Source organism: Pyrus communis, chromosome 3 (genome assembly GCF_041283825.1).
Source record: "Pyrus communis isolate YQ-2024b chromosome 3, ASM4128382v1, whole genome shotgun sequence".
Classification (NCBI taxonomy): domain Eukaryota; kingdom Viridiplantae; phylum Streptophyta; class Magnoliopsida; order Rosales; family Rosaceae; genus Pyrus; species Pyrus communis.
The window spans coordinates 2,859,984-2,882,186 of NC_142567.1; the positions used below are offsets into that span (position 1 = coordinate 2,859,984).

At 37.4% G+C, this 22,203-nt stretch overlaps 2 protein-coding genes across 2 annotated transcripts; both read left to right on the top strand.

Annotated features, from left to right (window-relative positions):
- The first annotated feature begins 1,192 nt into the window (after nucleotides 1-1,192).
- LOC137714615 (putative F-box/FBD/LRR-repeat protein At4g00315) lies at nucleotides 1,193-3,219 on the top strand. Its single transcript, XM_088690196.1, has 3 exons — nucleotides 1,193-2,098; nucleotides 2,298-2,423; nucleotides 2,953-3,219. The coding sequence occupies exons 1-3, from the start codon at nucleotides 1,193-1,195 to the stop codon at nucleotides 3,217-3,219; spliced, it is 1,299 nt and encodes a 432-aa protein (XP_088546322.1).
- Nucleotides 3,220-13,499: 10,280 nt separating this feature from the next.
- Nucleotides 13,500-20,311, top strand: LOC148697743 (FBD-associated F-box protein At4g10400-like). The gene is made up of 3 exons (XM_088690618.1): nucleotides 13,500-14,435; nucleotides 19,658-19,792; nucleotides 19,880-20,311. The coding sequence occupies exons 1-3, from the start codon at nucleotides 13,500-13,502 to the stop codon at nucleotides 20,171-20,173; spliced, it is 1,365 nt and encodes a 454-aa protein (XP_088546744.1). The 3' UTR covers nucleotides 20,174-20,311.
- Nucleotides 20,312-22,203: the final 1,892 nt, after the last annotated feature.

Here is a 22,203-nt window from a genome sequence, read left to right on the forward strand (position 1 = left end):
CGATTCGTTCTTTAAAATAATTGAAAACCATAAATTTATAAAATGTTGACGTATGCAAATCTATGTGATTATATAGCTTTTGTATTTAAAGGTCTAGCAAAGTAACTTTTTTTTTTTCTTCCACAAAGGAGAGTCACGTGGTGTGCACGTGATAAGAGTTCACTTAATTTGGATGAAATATATGGAAAACTAACGGTAGGAGGATCGGCCAAAAAAATTGGTTTAAGTCCTTGATTTTCCAATTTAAAAGTTTAGGGGGTAAATCAAAAGTTAGGTGAAAGTTCAGTAAAAAAATCGACAGTTTACTCTTTTATAGATTAGTGTGAAATATTATTTACAATAATAAAATAAAAGTTAGCAGTTGGAAGGGGTCTAGGTGGTGATTTTACACAAGGCATTTTTGTCGACTTGCCCTTTAAAATTGTATGGAGCTACCAATTTCTCCTCTAAACTTTAATTTTAGCCAATTACTTTGTGGACTTTTATAATTAGCCAATTTCTCTTTTGGACTCTAATTTTAGTCGATTATCCCCTGAAACTTTTATAAATAACCAATTTCCCCCTGGCGTTAGATTTAAAGAAGTTTCATCTAATTTTTCATTCATCTTGATCACAGAAACAACACATGACAATTGCATGAGGACAAAAAGGATAAAAAAAAATTGGAAAGATAAAAAATTGAATGAAAGTATTTAAAATTGACTATTTATAAAGGTTTGGAAGATAATCAGCTAAAATTAAAATTTAAAAGAAAAATTGGCTAAGTAAAAAAGTCCAAAAGCTAATTGACCAAAATTAAAGATCGAAGGGAAATACCTCCTTACACAACGCTGATGGGAGTGCTTGTCCTCCTCCTCCTCCCGCGGCTCTCACTTTCTTAGATTTTCCCATCATTTCTCAGCTACCGATCGGAATTTTACTGTTCACCCAGAAACTCACATCAGGTACTTCACTTCTCCTTAACTTTCTCACTTCCTTACCGTTGATCTGTCTGGTTACCAATAAAACTGAGAAAATTATAGAAGGAATAGAAAATCTAATGTCTTACCCTTTAGTTTTGATTCGCTGATATTTTCCTCTTTAGATTAAATGAAAGAAAAATAAAGGGCGGAGATAAAGTTTTTCTTTTTCATATTTAATTGAAATTCAAGGTCTTTGAATTTGCAATGTAATGAAAAATTTTACGGTTCAAATGGCTTTGAAAAGTAAGAGCCGATACGGTGCTAAGGATAGGATCAGTGAATTACCTGTCGAAGTTCTTCGTCACATACTTTCTTTCCTTCCAACGAAATATGCTGTCAGGACCAGCTGTTTGTCTACCAAGTGCAAGAATATATGGGCTTCTGTCCCCATCCTTAACTTCCACAAAGAATATTTTTCTGGAGATGCTGGATTTTCGATGTTTGTTGAACGTGTACTTTTCATGCGTGATTCATCAGACATTCAGAGGTTCAGTCTTTGTTGTCGCCAGATTCAGGACTTTTCACGTGTTGATGGTTGGATTCGGACGGCTATTAGGCATAATGTTGTTGAACTTTCCATTTCTGCCATATTTGATCGTCTCAGGATTTATGAGTTGCCTAAAAGCCTTTGCATGTGCAAAAGTCTGACGTTTTTGGAGCTACTGTTAAACTTTACTATCAAAGTTCCTACATCAGGGTGTTTTCCAAGTCTGAAGTACCTCTGTGTTATGTTATTTGGCATGGCTGATAAGGACTCGATGAATAGGCTTTTTTCTCAATGCCCTGTATTCGCAGTTTTAACTATAAAAGCAGTTTCAGGGATACGTCATGTAGTCTTGGACATCAACATTTCAGCTCCTGAACTGAAGATGCTAACAATTTATTTGGGCGCAGGAGCTTTGCACAGTCTTTTTATTAATGCCCCAAAGCTTGAAAATCTAGATCTCTGTGACAGCCGTTTGTCAAATTATATTTTTAAGAATGTAAAATCACTAATCAAAGCGGATATAGATCTCAGTGACCAATTTGGAATTTACGGTCCTGGCTATGTGAACCGTGTGACTGCACTTCTAGCCGGCATTTCCCATGTTAAATATCTGTGTCTTTCTGCTCCATCTTTCCGTTCTTTGTCCATTGTTTCTGATTCAGTATTTTGGCAGTTTTGGTCCCGTGATATTACTAAGTAACTAGATTGTTCATATTTATTCTTACCTCTATTGTTGTTCGTATTTATCTTTTACTAAACGTAGTGTTTAGGGCAGAAGGCTCTTTTTTTTTTTTTTTTTTTTTTTTTTTCGGCTTTTCAATTTTGATCATCACTTATCTTTCATGAAGGGTTGTTGTCTGCCTGCTTTCGATAGTCTGAAACACTTGGAACTGGATCTTTATGATTGCAACATCTTCAAATCGATAAATGAGTTGCTCGAGAGATCCCTTAATCTGGAATATTTTGGTGCAAATGTAAGTGTATTTATGTTGGTATTTGACAGTTTACTAACTCAATACCAAAAATATGTGGGTGATAAGTTTACAAACTCTATCACACCTCTTTCACTTTGCACTCTCAAATAAAATTGGACAAAGAAAGAAATAGAGAAAGGAGGGAAGCAACAAGCTTTGGCAAAACACTTGGACTTTGATATATGAAAAGGTTTACAAACTGTTGGAATAAGAAAGCTTACAAGCTTCTTCACAATTGGAAGTGGGATTAGGATGGGATGATTTACAATGCTTGAGAACTTGGGTATTTATAGCAAACCAAATGATTAAACTAAGATTATTTATTACCACACAAAACACATTAATTGCACCTAATAATTTTTATTCAACCATACCTAACATTGCCTAACTTTCCATGCCTAACTTTGACATTGATTTTCAACAATAGCAACTTGTTTTGATTTGAATTTCCAACAATTTACACGTGTGCCTTATCAACAAACAACTCTTAGATATTCTCATTTTATTCATACATTTAATAAATTGGCGGTTCAACGAATGTATTGGGGAATACTTGGAGCATCCATGGATTCAGCCAAACTTTGTGCCTAATTGTTTGTTGTCATACCTCAAGACAGTCTCCATAAGGAAATTCGAGGGACGGCAAGCTGATATGGAAGTTGCAAAGTTTTTGTTAAAGAACAGTAAAGTATTGAATAACATGACTATTGCGATGGTGACATGCCATGGTCAGTCAGTTCACTCTCATATATTTGCAATGGAGAATACAAAAATACTATGGCTCCGGGCATATTAACCATCTGATCAAGATTTTTGTATTTTTTTACTAAAGATCTTATGGTTAAAAAGTTTGGAGTATCTAATATTTTGTAGTGCTAAATTGGACTCAACAGTGAAGGCCGAATTATGCAATAGAAAGTAACACCAAAGAAAACCTATGGAGAGTATCCATTCATAGGTAATCACAAACTTCCAATTTCGGTGTGAAGTAGACTGTCATTAGATCTCGTGGAGCTGCACTCCTGATCGTAATTTACCGTGCCCTTTTGGCTCATTGCTTCAAGATAGGTTTAGACTAAAATTTATACAACACTACTCGAACTATTAGAGGTAAGCTCAAATAGCGCTACGTACATTTTTTTATTTTTTTGTTTGCCGATTTACCACCAAACTCTAATTTTAACGTGGTTGGACCATCTTTGTAAGTTTATGTTAGAAATTCCCCCATAACGCATCACATGTTGAACAAATTAACGAAATTTTTTCCTCCATTCATATTTAAGCGTAAAACTCGTCAAATATAAAATCTTAAGTGTAAGAACTTGCAATTTATATGAGTCAAATTTATGGCCTCCCAATACTACACCTTAGTACTATCTATTTTTATGTTTATAAGTTTATAATTAAGACCACCTATTACCGAAGTAAAAAGGGTATGTGCATTTGCCACGTAAAGAAATAGAATTTTTTGTTAAGGTAAAGAAACGGTTTTTGGCTTGAAGCAATTGTCACTGTCTTAGGTTTTCTCACCATTTCTCGGCTGCCAATTAGAGTTTCACCGTTCGCCAACATCTAAACAAGTACTTTTCTGGGCCATCCCAGAAAGCTCATATTAGGTACTTCACTTCCCATCTTTTTTAACTTCCTTACCATCTGTTTGGTTACCAAGAAAATTGAGAAAATTATATAGAACAATCACGTCTTAACCTTTAGTTTAGATCCGTATCCATCTAAATGATATATATATATATATATATATATATATATATGCATGCATTCTGTTCTGCTTTGATTTCTCTGTGAATATAAGAAAACATAAATTTTACATTCGCATCTAGTTTAGAGATTTTGATAATGATGACTCAATGTGTAAGCTTTTCTCAAACTGCCCAGTACTTGAAGATTTGGCTATAGAAGGAACTCGTCGATACGGTGTATTTTTGAATCTCAACATTGATGCTCCCGAGTTGAAGAGATTAAGGATAAGTTCGGAATGTTACGACCATGAGAAAGATGGGGACAAATTTTTTATTTTTGCGAGATAAATTTTTTATTTTTACTCTTAAATTATTGTAATAATTTCAAACCATCCTCCCTCCCTTAATAATAATAAAATAAAAATTACCACTAAACCGTAATACTACTATCGGTTTGTTTGTTTATAAGTTTTTATGTATAAGACCATTACCAAAGTAAAAAAGGTATACCACAAATATTTACACAAGTGGATACCACAAAATCTTATGTTATACTTGATGAAAGTATAAATATACTCCAAGTGTAAGTGAATCTAATGTTTTGATGGGATACGCATTGTATGAAACTAGTTTCAACGATCCAACCGTCAAACTTGTTTGTATATGCTTTGAGATCGCATACGCCAAAAATTGTAAAAAACAAACGTGTAGAGATTAAACAATGGGACAAACCTTTTCGACGGCTATAAACGAAAAATTACGATTTAACGGTTCTATTCACTCCGATTTTGATGATTTTTTACAGCTACATTGTTTAACCCTATATGAATACAATGAACTGATTCGATCGTCAATTTAAAACATTTACACAAGTGGATACCACAAAAGAAAAAGGCAATGCAAGAACCCCGAAAGAAAAGGAAAAGGCAAAAAAAAAAAAAAAAAAAACAGAGGACTTTGCGCGACGTAGATACAATTACGTCGCTCAAGCCTGTTTTGCGCGACGCATTTGTACCTACGTCGCGCAAAGTCCTATTTTTCTTTTTTTTTTTTTTTTTTTTTTTTTACCCGTTTTGCTTATGAGTACAAAATAAATAAATTAAAATCTACTTAGTAAATATATATACCATTGAATTTGATAGGAAATGCATTGTACCAAACTAATTTCAAAAATCCAACCGTCAAACTTGTTTGTATATACTTGGAGATCCCATACAAGTGGATACCACAAAATCTTATGTTATACTTGATGAAAGTATAAAGATACTCCAAGTGTTAGTGAATCTAGTGTTTTGATGGGATACGCATTGTACGAAACTAGTTTCAACGATCCAACCGTCAAACTTGTTTGTATATGCTTTAAGATCGCATACGCCAAAAATCACAAAAAAAAAAAAAACGTGTAAAGATCAAATAATGGGACAAAACTTTTCGACGGTTATAAGCGAAAAATCACGATTTAACGGTTATTTTAACTCCGATTTTGATGATTTTTTACAGCTACAGTCTTTAACCCTACATGAATACAATGAACTGATTTGAACGTCAATTTAAAATAGTTACACAAGTGGATACCTCAAAAGAAAAAGGCAATGCAAGAACCCTAAAAGAAAAGGAAAAGGGCAAAAAAACAAAAAAAATAATAAAAAGGGACTTTGCGCGACGTAGTACAAAATAAATAAATTAAAATCTAGCTACTTACTAAATACATATACCATTGAATTTGATGGGGGTACGAAATTAGATTCAATGATCCAACCGTCAAACTTGTTTATATATATTTCGAGATCGCATACGCCAAAAATCGCAAAAAACAAACATTCAGAGATCAAGTAACAGGACAGAAAATTTCGTCGGTTATAACGAAAAATCACAATTTAACGGTTATATTAACTCTGATTTTGATGATTTTTTTTTACAGCTACAGTCCTTAAGCCTACGTCACGCAAAGTTGGCAAAAAAAGGGTAAAGTATTCTTTGTTTGGTGCCAAGATCTTGCGCGACGTTTTATACGTCGCGCAAAAGGCATTTGCGCGACGAAACTTTGCGCGACTAAAGATGGCGCTGCGCAAAACACCTTTGCGCGATGCAGGAGCTGATGCGTCGTGCAAAGCTGTTTTGCGCGACGCCATTCTTGGTCGCGCAAAGTTTCGTCGCGCAAATGCCTTTTGCTCGACGTATTGTGTTTTTGGTCGCGCAAACATACTTTGCGCGACGAAATTTTATCCGTCGCGCAAAATTCGGTCGCGCAAACATGTTTTTCTACTAGTATGTTCATTTGCCACGCAAAGAAATAGTTTGCGTAATACCATTTATCAGCAGAGTTAAAAAGGTATGTTCATTTGCCACATGAAGAATAGTTATAGGCTCGAAGCAACTGTGGTTTTTCCGATGGGAGTGCTCTTTGTGGTTTTCACTTTCTTAGGTTTTCTCACAGTTTATCGGCTGCCAATAAGAGTTTCATCACCGTTCACCAACCGCTAAACTGGTACTTTTTTGGGCCATCCCAGAAAGCTCATATCAGGTACTTCACTTCCTAACTTTTTTAACTTATCATCTGGTTTCCCAGAATTGATAAAATTATAGAGGAATAGAAGAATCAAGTCTTAACCTTTAATTTAGATCCGCATCCATTTAATTGACATATACAATTAATGCATGCATTCTGTTCTGCTTTGATTTCTCTGTGAATTTAAAGAAACATAAATCTCAGATTTCCTATGAAATATTAAGCACTATGATCTCTTAGCTATCCAAGTTACAACATTGGTGCCGTGTTTTTTAGTATAGCTGCTACGGCATACAAATGTGTTTGAAGTCATTGAAGTCAAAGGGTCGAGCGGGTGTTGAAGATAGGATCAGTGATACCAGATGCGTTACTTTGTCACAAACTTCCATTTCTCGAAAGAAATGCTGTAAGCACCAGCATTTTGTCTAGGAGATGGAAGAATGTATGGGCTTCTCTTACCAATCTAGACTTCTGCCACACAGATATTCCTAAATCTCGTGGTTTCATGGTTTCATTGAGCAGGTACTATCTTTTCACGATTCATCAAACATTCAAAAATTTCGTCTTCACAGTGATTGTCCTCGGAAATCATCAGTTCCTCTTGTTTAAAGGGTTGGATTCGCAACTGCTATTAGGCATAATGTTGTTGAGCTTGATCTTTCCACTGGTCGGCACCAAATTTTGAATTTGCCTCAAAGCCTTTTCACTTCCAAAACACTAAAACGGTTTTGAAGCTGGGGTCAGATTTTATAACCAGTTTTCCTACATCAGGGTGCTTCCCAAGTCTCAAGGTCCTTCAAGTTAGATTTAGAAATCTAGATACTGATGAGTCAATGTGTGAAGTTTTCACGAAATTCCCTGTTCTTGAAGATTTGGTTATAGAAGGAACTCGTCGATATAGTGTAATTTTTTATCTCAACATCAATGCTCCCGAGTTAAAAAGGTTAAGGATAAGCTTGGAGTGTAATGATTTTGAGGTAGATGGGGACAACTTTTTTATTTTTGCTCCAAAGCTTGAAAGCCTTGATCTCGAGGAGCATAGTTACTCAAATTACTTTTTTGGAGAATGCTAACTATCTATTTAAAGCCAATATTGACCTAGATCACCACTATGCAAATGCATTATCACCCCGGTTTGCTGGTTGTGCAACTGTGCTTTTGGCAGGGATTTGCAATGTCAAGCATCTATACCTTTCAGCTCATCTTTTGGAGGTAAGTATATCCGAACTCCTTTCTTTTACAGTTGTAAAAAGGAAACATAAGAGGTAATTTTGAAGGATGGAAGAGTTGTGGGGTGAGGCATTCATGCTGGCTTATGATTTTTAATTTTTTTTTTTCAAATTTAGACTTAATAAATTTGCAGGAATGAAGAAACTAATTAAGTAGTACATAATTAGGTTTGGCTGCTTTGGAAAGCAAATAAAAAATAATAATTAAAATAAAAGAACATATTCGTAAATGAATAAGAAGTTTACTGTCTGTATTCGCATATGTCCCTCCATGATATACCAAAGCACTGTTGAAAGTACAACACCAGTCCATAACTTAAAGCCCAGCTCATTATGAAGTCTTGATGTTCTAGATAAATTATACATGGGATTTTGCTAGAAAGCTCTAGCAAGCATGTCGGTGGATCACTAGCTAGAAGGATCTAGCTATTTGTACAATTGTGAGGTTGTCATACAAAGCCCAATGGCGGTGGGCAATTGTAGTTGGCAAAACCACACCTATAAATAGGTGTGTGTGCATGTGTTGCAAAAAACCAAGCCAAGCAAGCTTGTAATTAAGCAAGCAAGCAATCAAGTGAGAGTGAGAAGCAAGAATAGTCTTGTAGTAGTGTGAATGATCTAGAGTTTGTCTCTAGAAAGTGAGTGAGTGTCATAGCTTCTCAAGAGTGTCCTTAATAGTTTGTGTTGTAATATTTTGTTTGTGTAATACAAGTAATTTGTTTACTTGTATTGTCTCTCCAACACTTGTGTTAGAGTTGTGTACTCTAAGTTTTTTTTTTCCCAACAATTGGTATCAGAGCCCCGATACAACACTAACCATGTGCCGCTTCAAAATGTCTACCATGTTCCAGGTTTGAAGAAAAATCTACTTTCAGTGCCGCAATTGACGTCGTTGGGAAATTATGTCTTGTTTGGTCCACAAGATGTGAAGGTGTATCGACACCTCAAGATCTTAGGGACGCCAACAATGGAGGGACGGCGACTGCAGTCAGTCTATGTAATGTCAGCAGAAACTGCATACATAGACAAGACAAGGAAGAACGAGACAGCAGATTTATGGCACATGAGATTGGGTCACGTTAGCTATCACAAGCTAAATGTGATGATGAAGAAGTCAATGCTTAAGGGGCTACCTCAGCTTGACGTGAGAACAGACACGGTTTGTGCAGGATGCCAGTATGGTAAAGCACATCAACTACCATACGAAGAGTCGAAGTTTAAAGCGAAAGAGCCGTTGGAGTTGGTTCATTCCGATGTGTTCGGGCCCGTCAAGCAACCATCGATAAGTGGGATGCGGTACATGGTGACGTTCATTGATGACTTCTCGAGGTATGTGTGGGTTTTCTTTATGAAAGAAAAATCTGAAACATTTTCAAAATTTAAAGAGTTTAAGGAGGCAATTGAAGGAGAAGTAGGAAGGAAGATCCGTTGCATACGCACAGATAATGGAGGAGAATATACCTCGAATGAGTTTTCCCAGTATCTACAAGAATGTAGAATACGTCACCAGTTTACATGTGCCAATACGCCACAACAGAATGGCGTAGCGGAAAGAAAGAACCGGCATCTTGCAGAAATATGTCGAAGTATGCTCCATGCCAAGAATGTACCAGGAAGGTTTTAGGCCGAAGCAATGAGAACTACAGCTTATGTGATCAACAGGCTTCCTCAACCCAGGTTAGAATTTGTCTCACCCTTTGAGAAACTGTGGGATATGAAACCTACAGTTAGTTACTTTCGAGTCTTTGGCTGTGTGTGCTACGTATTTGTTCCAAGTCATTTACGTAGCAAGTTTGACAAGAAGGCAGTCCGATGTATCTTTGTGGGATACGACAGCCAAAGAAAAGGGTGGAAATGTTGTGATCCTACGAATGGAAGGTGTTACACATCACGAGATGTGGTGTTTGATGAAGCATCTTCTTGGTGGTCCTCAGAAAAGGAGGCGTTGCCTGATTCAAGAGAGATAGAAGATAAGTTGCAGCAAAAGATAGGGGAGCAAATTGTTCGAATCCAGTCGAGACCAGATGAGTCTGAAGATTCGCTTGATGGTGATGATGTTGAGCAAGCAGTGCCCCAAAACCCTTGCCAAGCTGACATATATCAACAACCAGAAGAAGATAGACCTAGTGAAGTGGAAGTATCAACTCCACAATCACAACTAAGGAGGTCAGCAAGAATCAGGAAGCAAAATCCTAAATATGCCAACACAGCCATAGAAAAAGAAACAGTTAAACCTGAGTGGCTCAAAGTTGGGAGAAGAGATCACTACAGTCGAGCTAAAGCAAGCTTGGAATCTAGTGCCAAAGCTAAGAGATGTGAAACCCATATGATGCAAATGAGTGTCCAAGAAAAAGTTTCGTCGTCAACTCGGCATGGAGGAAAGAATGGGCTGGTGTTGAGGGGGAGTGTTGAAAGTACAACACCAGTCCATAACTTAAAGCCCAGCTCATTATGAAGTCTTGATGTTCTAGATAAATTATACATGGGATTTTGCTAGAAAGCTCTAGCAAGCATGTCGATGGATCACTAGCTAGAAGGATCTAGCTATTTGTACAATTGTGAGGTTGTCATACAAAGCCCAATGGCGGTGGGCAATTGTAGTTGGCAAAACCACACCTATAAATAGGTGTGTGTGCATGTGTTGCAAAAAACCAAGCCAAGCAAGCTTGTAATTAAGCAAGCAAGCAATCAAGTGAGAGTGAGAAGCAAGAATAGTCTTGTAGTAGTGTGAATGATCTAGAGTTTGTCTCTAGAAAGTGAGTGAGTGTCATAGCTTCTCAAGAGTGTCCTTAATAGTTTGTGTTGTAATATTTTGTTTGTGTAATACAAGTAATTTGTTTACTTGTATTGTCTCTCCAACACTTGTGTTAGAGTTGTGTACTCTAAGTTTTTTTTTTCCCAACAAGCACGTCAAGGAAAAAGACATCCTTGCATCCTCTACTTTTCCATATTTTGCCCCACATCTATTGTTCTGATTATTCTTTATTTGTTCTAAACGTAGTTGCGACTTTCCTTTTTTCTTATTATGGAAATTTATGATTTGCGATATTTTATAGTGCATGAGCAAATTCTTAGTTTTCGGCGCGAGTTTATCTTTGATCAATGCTCTCTCTTTCATGAAGCCTTGCTTTCTGCCCGCTTTTGATAATTTTAAGCACTTGTAGTTTGCTTTCTATGAATTCAAATCACTGGATAGTGCTAATAGAGTTGCTCAGGAGAACAATAAAGCTGGAATATCTTGCCCTACAACTTCATGATGTAAGCTGTATTTCCTCGTCTGCTACGCAATATCTGCATGCTGCTCCTAATGACTCTCATTTTATTCTTTCTTTAAATTAATGACTGCCAGGATGTTGCCAGTGATAAATATTGTGGATACCCAGAGCGTGAATTGAGTCTACCCGAGTTTATGCCTGATCTGTTTGTTATCACACCTCAAGACCATCTCGATAGTGGGATTCTAGGGAAGGGAGGATGAGATGGAAGCAGCAAATTATTTGTCAAAATTTGGTGCAGTTTTGCATAAGATGATTATTAAACTTGGCATTGGATCTCAAGAAGAGGAAGCATAGATTAAAGTTTGAAGGTTTCGAAGGGGTTCAACAACTTGCCAAATGTCAAGTCGAATCTGATTAAGATGAGTTTTTTTTTTTTTTTTTTTTTTTTTTTTTTTCAAGGATATTCTGCTTGAAGTTCGATTCTCTGTTTTTGAAAGATCCTAGTTGGCAATAATATTAAAGCAACGTTGTCATTCTTAAGATGAAACTATTTGTCGTGGGCTCTTTTGTATCTGAAGATACTTGCATTTGCATTCATGCCATGGCCATATTAACGAGAAGTGAGAAGAGAGAAAGCTCTATGTCGGAGACAATGAACATGCTTCAACCTTCAGAAAGAAAACATTTCCGCATTTCTCGTTTCCTCATGCTTCGTGAATCTGTTGTATGTTGTATGCAATTAAGAAGTACACTATAACAATTTAAATTTGGAACTTATTTTGATTCTGTACAGGGAAGTACAAGGTAGTTGTAACTTGTGTAAGAGCATTGAAGACAATGCATATTAGATTTCTATCTTATTTCAACAATGTGAAAGAAAGTGAAATGTTGAATCTCCATGTTTCAACAAACAGGAGGGCCAAAGTCACGTCCAGGGAGAAATAGCACCAATGCTTTCTTCACCAAGTTCTCCTCAAAACGGGCTTTCAAAGGGAAAAGATGGATGAACAAGCGAAATTAAGTTGTGCTTGTTTCATCCCTACATCAACTGACTGTTTCCCAGGCTGAAACGATCAACGCTAACCTCGTGCTCCTAAGGGAAATAGTGAATGCACTACTTCTCAGTGCACTTGGACGGGTTTCTCGCACACACCTTGCAAACAGATAGAATTTAGTAAAAGAATGAGTTCTTGCTCTCGTTGGATTTGGCTCTTCAGTGTGCAAAAGAGGAGTTATACAAGGAATTTGATCCTAATTATTCGACATTACAAGTACTACTTCGATATCTCATTTTTTTAGTTCGTTTCCACACAGTATTTGTGAATCACTACCATTTTTGTTCATTTCTTACAACTTTTCATTTCCAAAAAAATTATTTCTACTTAAAAAATAGCTTTTCTTTATTATTAGGGGGAAAAAAAACAAAAAAGCTCCTACCGTATCCATATGCTTTGTTTGCTTATCATTTCTTTACCATTAATTGGTGGAATCGCACGTTTGGTTGGCAACAAAAACCCCATTTACCAAAGTAAAAAGGTCAAAGATGGTGACTTTATATAAATTCTCGAGTCAAGAGAATCTGAAATGTTCGCACTTTGAGAGCAGCAGCTGCGGTTAAAATAAGTCCCGATAGGGTTTGCTCTTCAGGTTTTCACTTTCTTAGCTTTCCTCACCGTTTCTCAGCTGCCAATCACAATTTTATCGTCCACCAACCACCAAATCTGATCACTCTTCTGGGTCCATCCGATCCCAGAAGCTCACATCAGGTACTTCAGCTTCTGAATTTCTGACATCCTTACCATCTGTTTTTTTTTCTGTGAAACGACTTACCATCTGTTTGTTTGCCGAGAAAAAAACAGAAAATAATATAGAGGAATTTTTGTTATAAGAAAAAAAAAAAAAAAAATTCAGATCTTACCCTTTAATTTTTTAGGTCAAAAGGTCTTACTCTTTCGATTTAGATCCGCATCCATTTTCATGTAAATAAAACATAAGTAATTGAAAAATCGTTTTTATTTTTTATTTTATTGATACAAGGGTAAGAACATGCATGAGATTTTATCTGCTTTGATTTGTTGTTTCTGCAGAGGAAATTTTTTTTATATATAAAAAAATAAATAAAAATTAAAAAATTAAGAAAAAAACCAGATCTTACCATGTAATTTTTTAGGTCAATAGGTCTTACTCTTTGGATTTAGATCCGCATCCATTTTCATGTAAATAAAACATAAGTAATTGAAAAATCGTTTTTATTTTTGATTTTATTGATACAAGGGTAAGAACATGCATGCGCTTTTATCTGCTTTGATTTGTTGTTTCTGACTCAGATGAAACATAATTTATTGAATTTTTTTATATGAATTATTAAGTACGAAAGCTTAAGCTGTCTTTAAATTTACAACATTGTTACCACGTTTTTAGGGATGTGTTTGAAGTCCTTGAGGTCAAGGGGTAAGGAAAATGTTAGAGATAGGATCAGTGAATTACCAGACGCGTTGCTTTTGCACATACTTTCGTTCCTCGAAACAAAATGTTGTGTGAATACCGGCGCTTTGTCTAGAAGATGGAGGAATGTATGGGCTTCTATTCCTAATATAGACATCCGCCGTGGGCATTTCTCTCCCTCCGGTGACTTTTTTAATTTCGTTGAGCGTGTACTTTCCTTTCATGATGCATCAGACATCCAAAAATTCCGTCTTCACTGTTTGTGTGACGACGTCATCAGATTCTCTCATATTGATCGTTGGGTTCGCAATGTTGTTAGGCATAATGTTGTTGAACTTGATCTTTCTGTTGAACTTAGTGTTTTGGCTGATTCATATCAAGGCCAAACCTTCGAGTTGCCTGAAAGCGTATTCACGTGCAAAACCCTAAGGGTTCTGGAATTGGGTTCAAATTTTATTACCAATGTTCACGCATCAGGGTGTTTTCCGAATCTCAAGTTCCTTCGGGTTGTACTTGAAGAGCCTCCTCATGACTCAATCTGTAAGCTTTTCTCGAGCTGCCCTGTACTTGAAGATCTAGCAATAGAAGGTTCTCATCGATATGGTGTAGTTTTCAATTTCAACATCATTGCTCCTGAATTGAGGAGGTTAAGGATAAGTCTGGACTATGATGATTTTGATAAAGATGAGGACATTTTTTTTATTTTCGCTCCCAAGCTTGAAACGTTTGATCTCAGAGAGGAGGGTTTCTCAAATTACCATTTGGAGAATGCAAACCATCTCTTCAAAGCCAAGATTTATCTTCCTAAACATTATGCAAGTGCATTAGCACCGTGCTTTGTTGAGCGTGCAAGAAGGCTTCTGGCGGGGATTCACAATGTTAAGCATCTAACCCTTTCAGTTCATCTTTTGGAGGTAAGTATATTATTCTTTATTTGTTCCAAACCTATTGTTTGCGGTTAATGCCCTTTTCTCGTTTTCGAAAATTTATGATTTGAGATATTGTATTACTGGATGTCATTATTAAAAGTAGGGTTAAATATTAGAAGAATAACAAGTGGTGTCTAGTGGTGTCTAGTGGTGATGGAGAAACAGCTCACCCACTGTCATTGCCTAGCTGTTATATTCGGTTCTCCCTCTCACCTACTGTTTTCCATCCATTGCTTCGGCTATTCCTGCTGTAAAAGCCAAAGCTGGATAATAGATTAAGTTTAGAGGGATTGCAGGTCATCATGATGTTGGCATTAGCTTTGCAGGTCATCATGATGTTGGCATTAGCTGTCTTGTTTATTCTTCCATATATGCCGCATCTTGTAATAAGTTTCATTCATGAAATATACATCAAACATTCAACATGGTATCAGAGCGGGCATCATCCTGAGCCAGTTCTGTATATCGAACCTGCTGTGTTTATTTTTCAAAAACAATGGCAGATGGAAGTATCATTGCTTCTTCATCTGGAAGCGCTTCTGAAATGGATATCAATCCAAACCAACGACTCAGTTCAGTATTATTGAATGAGTTTAATTATTTGCCATGGGCAAGGGCTGTTAGTCTTGCTCTAGGTGGAAGATCCAAACTCGGTTTCATCAATGGCAGTCAACCTGCACCAGATGCTTCTTCTCCAGAATATGGAGGGTGGCTATGTAAAGATCAACTGGTCATGTCATGGTTGTTAAATTCTATGGAAAGGAATATTGCTGAAATCTTCAGCTATTCCGAGTCGTCTCTCATCCTTTGGACCACCGTGAAGGAGATGTATGGAAATCAAAACAATGCAGCTCGCATCTTTCAACTCAAGAAGGATATCTCCAACATACAGCAAGAAGGTAAAAGCTTTGTTCAACATCTTGGTTCTTTGAGAAGCATGTGGAATGAGTTAGATGTGTACAAACCTCACACAACTGATCTCTCTGTGCTCCTTAAAAGAACTGAAGAAGATAAAATTTTTCAATTATTGTCTAGCTTGAGCTCAGAATATGAGGATTTGAGAAGTCACATTCTCATGAACTCGGAGCTACCATCCTTCACTAGTATCTGTGCAACTATCCAACGTGAGGAAGTAAGGAGAAAAGTCATGAACAATGGTATAAAAACCAACGTGACAGAAGCTAGGGCTTACCTGACAAATGAAAAAAGATATAAAGGAAAAAACCCTCATTTAAAGTGCCTACATTGTGACAACATCGGGCATGTGAGAGACAAGTGCTGGATCCTACATCCAAAACTCAAACCTGACTTCATGAAGGATAAATCCGCACCAAAGACAAGTCGAGCACACTCTCGTGCCAACACTGCAACATCTTCATCTATCAACAATGTTGATGCCTATCAACAGTTCACTGCAAATCCTGCCATCTTTTTAAATGAGTTCGCAGCGTATCTCCAACGAAAGAAGGGAAAAGAGGATGGATCGGTTGATCATGAAGATGGAAGTACTACTGCATTGATGGGCAAATTTGCAGGTTTTTTAGCTGATGCTGATTATGTACCTCAGACAGACTTGAAAGGTATCGTAACTGCTTTCCAAACTGCTCTTAAAATAAATGAGTTACATGATTTTTGGGTTGTAGATCCTGGTGCCACAGACCATATGACTAATCAAATGTCAAAGTTACATAGATTTGAGAAACTACATAATCCTTCACATGTATCTGTTGCTAATGGTGAAGGTGCTAGGATTGTAGGAAAGGGAAAAATCCACCTGATATCTGATCAAATAGAGTCTATGGCCCTATATGTCCCATCATTTCCATTTCAACTTCTCTCAGTGGGAAGAATCACAAATTCCTTAAATTGTTTGGCCATTTTTTCACCAAAAACTGTCATTTTTCAGGATTGTATAACCAAGAGGACGATTGGTGAGGGGTTTTACCTTGATGGTCTCTATTACATATCAAAAAGCTCTTCCTGTGGGTTCCATGCCAAGTCAAAGTCCATCCATACCTCCATTCAAGCTTCCACCTTGTGGCACCAACGACTAGCTCATCCATCTCAACCTATCTTATCCACCTTATTTCCTGACTTAGGCAAAAAATCAACCCACTGTGAAACTTGTCATTTGTCAAAGGCAACAAGACTACCTCTAGGGTCTTCGATGTCTAGAGTTTCTCATTTTTTTGAGCTTGTACACTCTGATATATGGGGACCAACAAATGAATCTTTTGATGGTTATAAATATTTCATAACTTTTGTTGATGATTATTCAAGAGCCACCTGGTTATATTTGTTAAAATCAAAAAGTGAGGTGATGGAAGTGTTTAAGGACTTTCACAACCTTGTCAAAAATCATTTTTCTTCTCAAATCAAAACCCTAAGGTCTGATAATGGCACAGAATACATGTCCCAAGTCATGACTCAATATTTGAGCAACAATGGCATCATACATCAAACTAGCTGTGTTGGCACACCCCAACAAAATGGTGTTGCCGAGAGAAAAAACCGAGATCTCCTTGAAAAAACTAGGGCATTGATGTTACAAATGAATGTACCAAAACGTTTTTGGTCTCAAAGCGTCATGACAGCAGCTTACCTGATCAACAGATTACCTAGTAGGGTTTTGGGGTTCAAATCCCCAATGGAGATAGTCAAGAACAGAAAGGTGGATTTGTCTCACCTCAAAGTCTTTGGATGCATCTGTTTTGTTCATGTTCAGTCATTACATCGAGACAAACTTGATCCTAGGGCAACTAAATGCATTTTCCTTGGCTACTCGTCCACACAAAAAGGGTATAAGTGTTATAATCCACAACTTAAGAGATTAATTGTTTCAAAGGATGTTCAATTTCATGAAACTAACTCTTATTACAGTAAGTCTCTGGATAGTACAAGTCAGGGGGAGATTATCTTGGACATGTTTCCACTGCCAAGGACTGAGATACTCAACAATGCGGGTGATCAAACTCACACAATGGATCTTGTGGCTCCAAATCAACCGGATTCATATGACGACAGCAACATGCCTGTAGAAGATGAAACTCTACGTAGTATTGGTCCTGAAGAACCTTCAGAAGAGTCTCTTCCTACCATACCTCGACGAAATCCAACTCGTGAGAGGCACCCACCAGCAAGACTGCAAGACTTTGTTACGTACAAGCTCAAGCACCCCTTATCCAACTACTGTTCTTATCAAAAGTTGTCACCTAATTACACTGCCTATTTGAGTAATATATCTGCGCATGAAGAGCCTCAATCATTTCAAGAAGCTAACCAATCCCAAGTGTGGCAGCAAGCAATGCAGGATGAACTGCATGCACTCGATCAACATAAAACCTGGAGCATTGTGCCACTGCCCAAAGGAAAGAAGATAGTAGGCTGCAGGTGGATATACAAGATTAAATTCAACTCGGATGGGTCTATTGAAAGACACAAGGCACGATTAGTGGCCCGTGGCTTCACTCAAACATTTGATGTGGATTACAAGGAAACCTTTGCCCCCGTTGCAAAGATGAACACAGTGCGCGTACTCTTGTCTGTGGCTATCAACAAAGGATGGCCTATGTATCAAATGGATGTAAAAAACGCCTTCTTACATGGTGAGCTTGAAGAAGACGTCTACATGAGATTACCACCGGGTCACTCTCAAAGTCATAAACAGGATGTTGTGTGTAAACTGCACAAATCAATTTATGGTCTTAAACAATCACCGAGAGCCTAGTATGCTAAGCTCAGTTCAGTCCTTATCAGTGTTGGTTTTGGAAGAAGCAATGCGGACTCCTCTTTATTTGTACGCTCAGGCACCGCTGGTACATTGGTTGTTCTTGTGTATGTTGATGACTTGATCATCACCGGAGATAACCCTGAAGAAATCAAAGAACTCAAGCACTCCCTTCAGCAACGCTTTGCAATAAAAGATCTTGGTGTTCTGAGATACTTCCTTGGCATCGAAATGGCTACATCTCACAAGGGCTTCTTCCTTAACCAGCGCAAATATGTTCTGGATCTCCTTAAGGAAGCAAACATGAGTGATGCTAAACCGGTCCCTACACCTCTTGACATTAAACTTAAGGTCAGCTTAGAGGGTCAATCTCTTCCAAACATAAGTTATTATCAGCGGTTGGTTGGTAAGTTGATATACCTGACCATCACAAGGCCCGACATTACCTATGTTGTCAGTATTGTTAGCCAATTTATGCACTCTCCCACGATGGAGCACTTTAACCTAGTCAAAAGGATACTTCGGTATCTAAAAGGTTCTGTGGGACGTGGTATAATCATGAAGAAAAATGCAAGCACTCAGATTACAGGTTATTGTGATGCAGATTGGGCTGGCAATTCCATTGATCGTAAGTCTACAACGGGATTTTGCACGTTTGTGGGAGGCAACCTTGTCTCATGGAAAAGCAAAAAACAAACTGTCATTGCAAGATCCAGTGCTGAGGCAGAATATCGGGCAATGGCATCTACTGCGTGTGAACTAATCTGGCTTAAAGGTTTACTGTGTGACTTAGGTGTTTTCAATCATCAATCCATGTCCCTTTTTCTGTGACAATCAGGCTGCAATGCACATTGCTTCCAACCCAGTTTTTCATGAGAGAACCAAGCACATTGAAGTCGATTGTCACTATGTTCGTACACAAGTTCAATCTCAGGTTATCCAAACGCATTTTGTAAGGAGCTCGGATCAACTTGCAGACCTATTCACAAAATCATTAGCCTCTCATCAGTTTCAGCTTCTTCTTGGCAAGCTTGGATCCATCAACCTACTGGATCCAGCTTGAGGGGGAGTATTGGATGTCATTATTAAAAGTAGGGTTAAATATTAGAAGAATAACAAGTGGTGTCTAGTGGTGATGGAGAAACAGCTCACCCACTGTCATTGCCTAGCTGTTATATTCGGTTCTCCCTCTCACCTACTGTTTTCCATCCATTGCTTCGGCTATTCCTGCTGTAAAAGCCAAAGCTGGATAATAGATTAAGTTTAGAGGGATTGCAGGTCATCATGATGTTGGCATTAGCTTTGCAGGTCATCATGATGTTGGCATTAGCTGTCTTGTTTATTCTTCCATATATGCCGCATCTTGTAACAAGTTTCATTCATGAAATATACATCAAACATTCAACATGTATAGTGCATAACCAAATGTTTAATTTTCTGCAAAAGTTTATCTTTGATCAGTACTCTGTCTTTCATGAAGCCCGGCCTTCTGCCCGCTTTTGATTATTTGAACCACTGGAAGCTGGATCTTTATGAATGCAATCACTGGAATTTGCTAACAGAGTTGCTCAAGAGATCACCAAAGCTGGAATATCTTGTCATACAACTTTATGATGTAAGCTTTATCTCCTCGTCTGCTACGTAATACCAGCATGCTGCTCTTAATGATTCTCTTTTGATTCTTTCCTCAAATAACTGTCAGGGTTTAATCTGTGACGAAGATTATGGACACCTGGAGCACGGATGGAATCCACCAGCTTTTGTGCCTGTCTGCTTGCCATCGCACCTCAAGACCATCTCAATATTGCGATTCGAGGGAAGGGAGGATGAGATGGAAGCGGCAAAGTATTTGCTGAAACATGGCGAAGTTTTGAATAGGATGAATATTCTTACCAATTACTTTCAGCCGAAAAAAAAGGAGTTATACAGGGAATTTTGTTGGTTTGAAAGGGGTTCGAATGCATGCCAAGTGGAATTTGAGCATGATGAGTTTTAGGGATTTTATTCTCCGTTTTAGAAAGGTTCTTTTGGCAAAGAAAACTAAGGCAAACTATGTAGTTCTTCTTAAGATGGTACTGAATAATCTATTTGCATTTTAGTTTCAATATTTTCGTTTGTATTGGAAATTGGTCTTTCAAGATATTGCTGCCCCTTTCCATATTAATGTTGTCTGCTTCGTTGGTTTGGGTATTGAGCCCCCTCTCAACCAAAAGAAATGATTTTTGTACACGTTTGTTTCTCCTTACGCACATTCATGTTTAAACTGGTCCTTTATTGTCTTTTGCTGCACTCGATATAAAGGTCGGCAGATAAACATGAGTGTGCATAAATAGTGTTGTTGAAATTATTTTCTTTTAACGAAATCTTAAAGCTGCAAATGACGATTTTACAAGTAAAATCGCTTTTGACTACATTTGAGTACAATACACAAAAGTACTTTCTAAAGAACTTGCGAAGTGTGTGTTAATGAAGCACTTTCCAATACTTGTGTAGAAAGAAAGTACTTGAAACTTTGATGATTTTCAAGATGTTAGTAAAACTAAAGTACCCTCGAATAGAAGAAAGAAGTACCGAGTTTCGAAACTTCGCAAGGATGGGAGAGCCTGAGACGTTCACGTTGACGACAATACTGCGGTTCTCATTTTCTTGGATTTTCCTACCGTTTCTCATATACCAATCAGAGCTTTTACTATTCATTGGCCGTACCAGAAGTGCTTATTCGGTAATTTTTCTTCGTAACTTTTTGACTTCTTTACCTTCTGATTTGTTATGATCTGTTTGATTGCCACAAAAACTGAGGGTAAAAAAACAATAGAGCAATAGTAGTAAATTCAAGTATTAACCTTTGTAATTTTCATCTCTGTAAACAATTTGTTGTTTGCTTTTTGCTTGTAGTTCTAGAACTAATGTTCCTGGAAAATTTCTCCATTTAAGACACCAAGGCTTCATGCCGCAGCTAAAGATAGGATCGGTAAACTACCAAATGGAGTTCCTTGTCACATACTTTCGTTCCTTCATACAAAAGGTACTGCGAAGACCACGGTTTTGTCTACAAGATGGATGAATGTATGGGCCTTTATTCCCAATCTAAACTTCAACGGTAGAGATTTACGTTGGCTTGACTCTGCTGCTTTTATGGGATTTGTCGACCATGTACTTCTCTTTCATGGCTCATCGAACATTCACAAATTCTCTCTTCGTTGGTCTGATGCCGAGGATTTAACTTGAATTGTTGGTTGGATTCACACGGCATCAGGCATAATGTTGTTGAACGCAATCTCCATCTTTATGTAAATGATGTAGCTGACGGCCTTTTTGAGTTGCCCCAGTGCTTTTTCACGTCCAAAACACTGGTGGTTTTGAAGTTGATGTGAAATTTTATTACCTGCATACTCCTCCCACCTCTGGTTGTTTCCCGAGTCTCAAGTTCCTCCCCGCTACAATTGACTATCCTGATAACGAGGTAGGTATGCCCTAACTTGTTCCCCTTACACTATGTCCACTAGAGGATTATAGAAGGAAAAGAAAGGGGTAGCCGGAAAGAGGAAGGAAGAATGGAGGGGTGAGGCGTGCTTGAAATAACTTAAGCTAATTACTTATTAAGTTTTGGTTGAAGGGAAATTACAAAGGAAAAAGTTGAAATTACATAAGGAGATGCTTTTACATATAAAACCACTTAGGATCTTCACTTAGCCTGTCAGGAGTATTTTTGTAATTTCATTACTCTGATGAATAAAATACATGAAAATAAGGGACGGGTTATAACAATATACAACAGCTTCATGCAAGTACATCTCTTGTAATCGGTTCATGCAAGTATATCTCTTGTAATCCGTTTGGAGGGGGCTTCTTGCTATTTAAAGCCAATTTGGCTAACCCATCAGCTGCAAAATTACATTATTTATGAACAAGTTGCAAATTACAACTCCATCTCGCTATTTAAACTCAATAATAATAATATAATATGGTAATCCGATAACTTTTCATTAATATGACAATCATTCGACAACTTTTCAAGAATATGAT

Coding starts and splice junctions, on each gene's coding strand:
- LOC137714615 (XM_088690196.1), top strand. CDS start 1,193: ATGGCTTTGAAAAGTAAGAGCCGATACGGTGCTAAGGATAGGATCAGT. Junction 2,099..2,297: donor CTTTCCGTTCTTTGTCCATT/GTTTCTGATTCA, acceptor TCTTTCATGAAG/GGTTGTTGTCTGCCTGCTTT. Junction 2,424..2,952: donor TGGAATATTTTGGTGCAAAT/GTAAGTGTATTT, acceptor ATAAATTGGCGG/TTCAACGAATGTATTGGGGA.
- LOC148697743 (XM_088690618.1), top strand. CDS start 13,500: ATGTGTTTGAAGTCCTTGAGGTCAAGGGGTAAGGAAAATGTTAGAGAT. Junction 14,436..19,657: donor TTTCAGTTCATCTTTTGGAG/GTAAGTATATTA, acceptor TCTTTCATGAAG/CCCGGCCTTCTGCCCGCTTT. Junction 19,793..19,879: donor TTGTCATACAACTTTATGAT/GTAAGCTTTATC, acceptor AATAACTGTCAG/GGTTTAATCTGTGACGAAGA.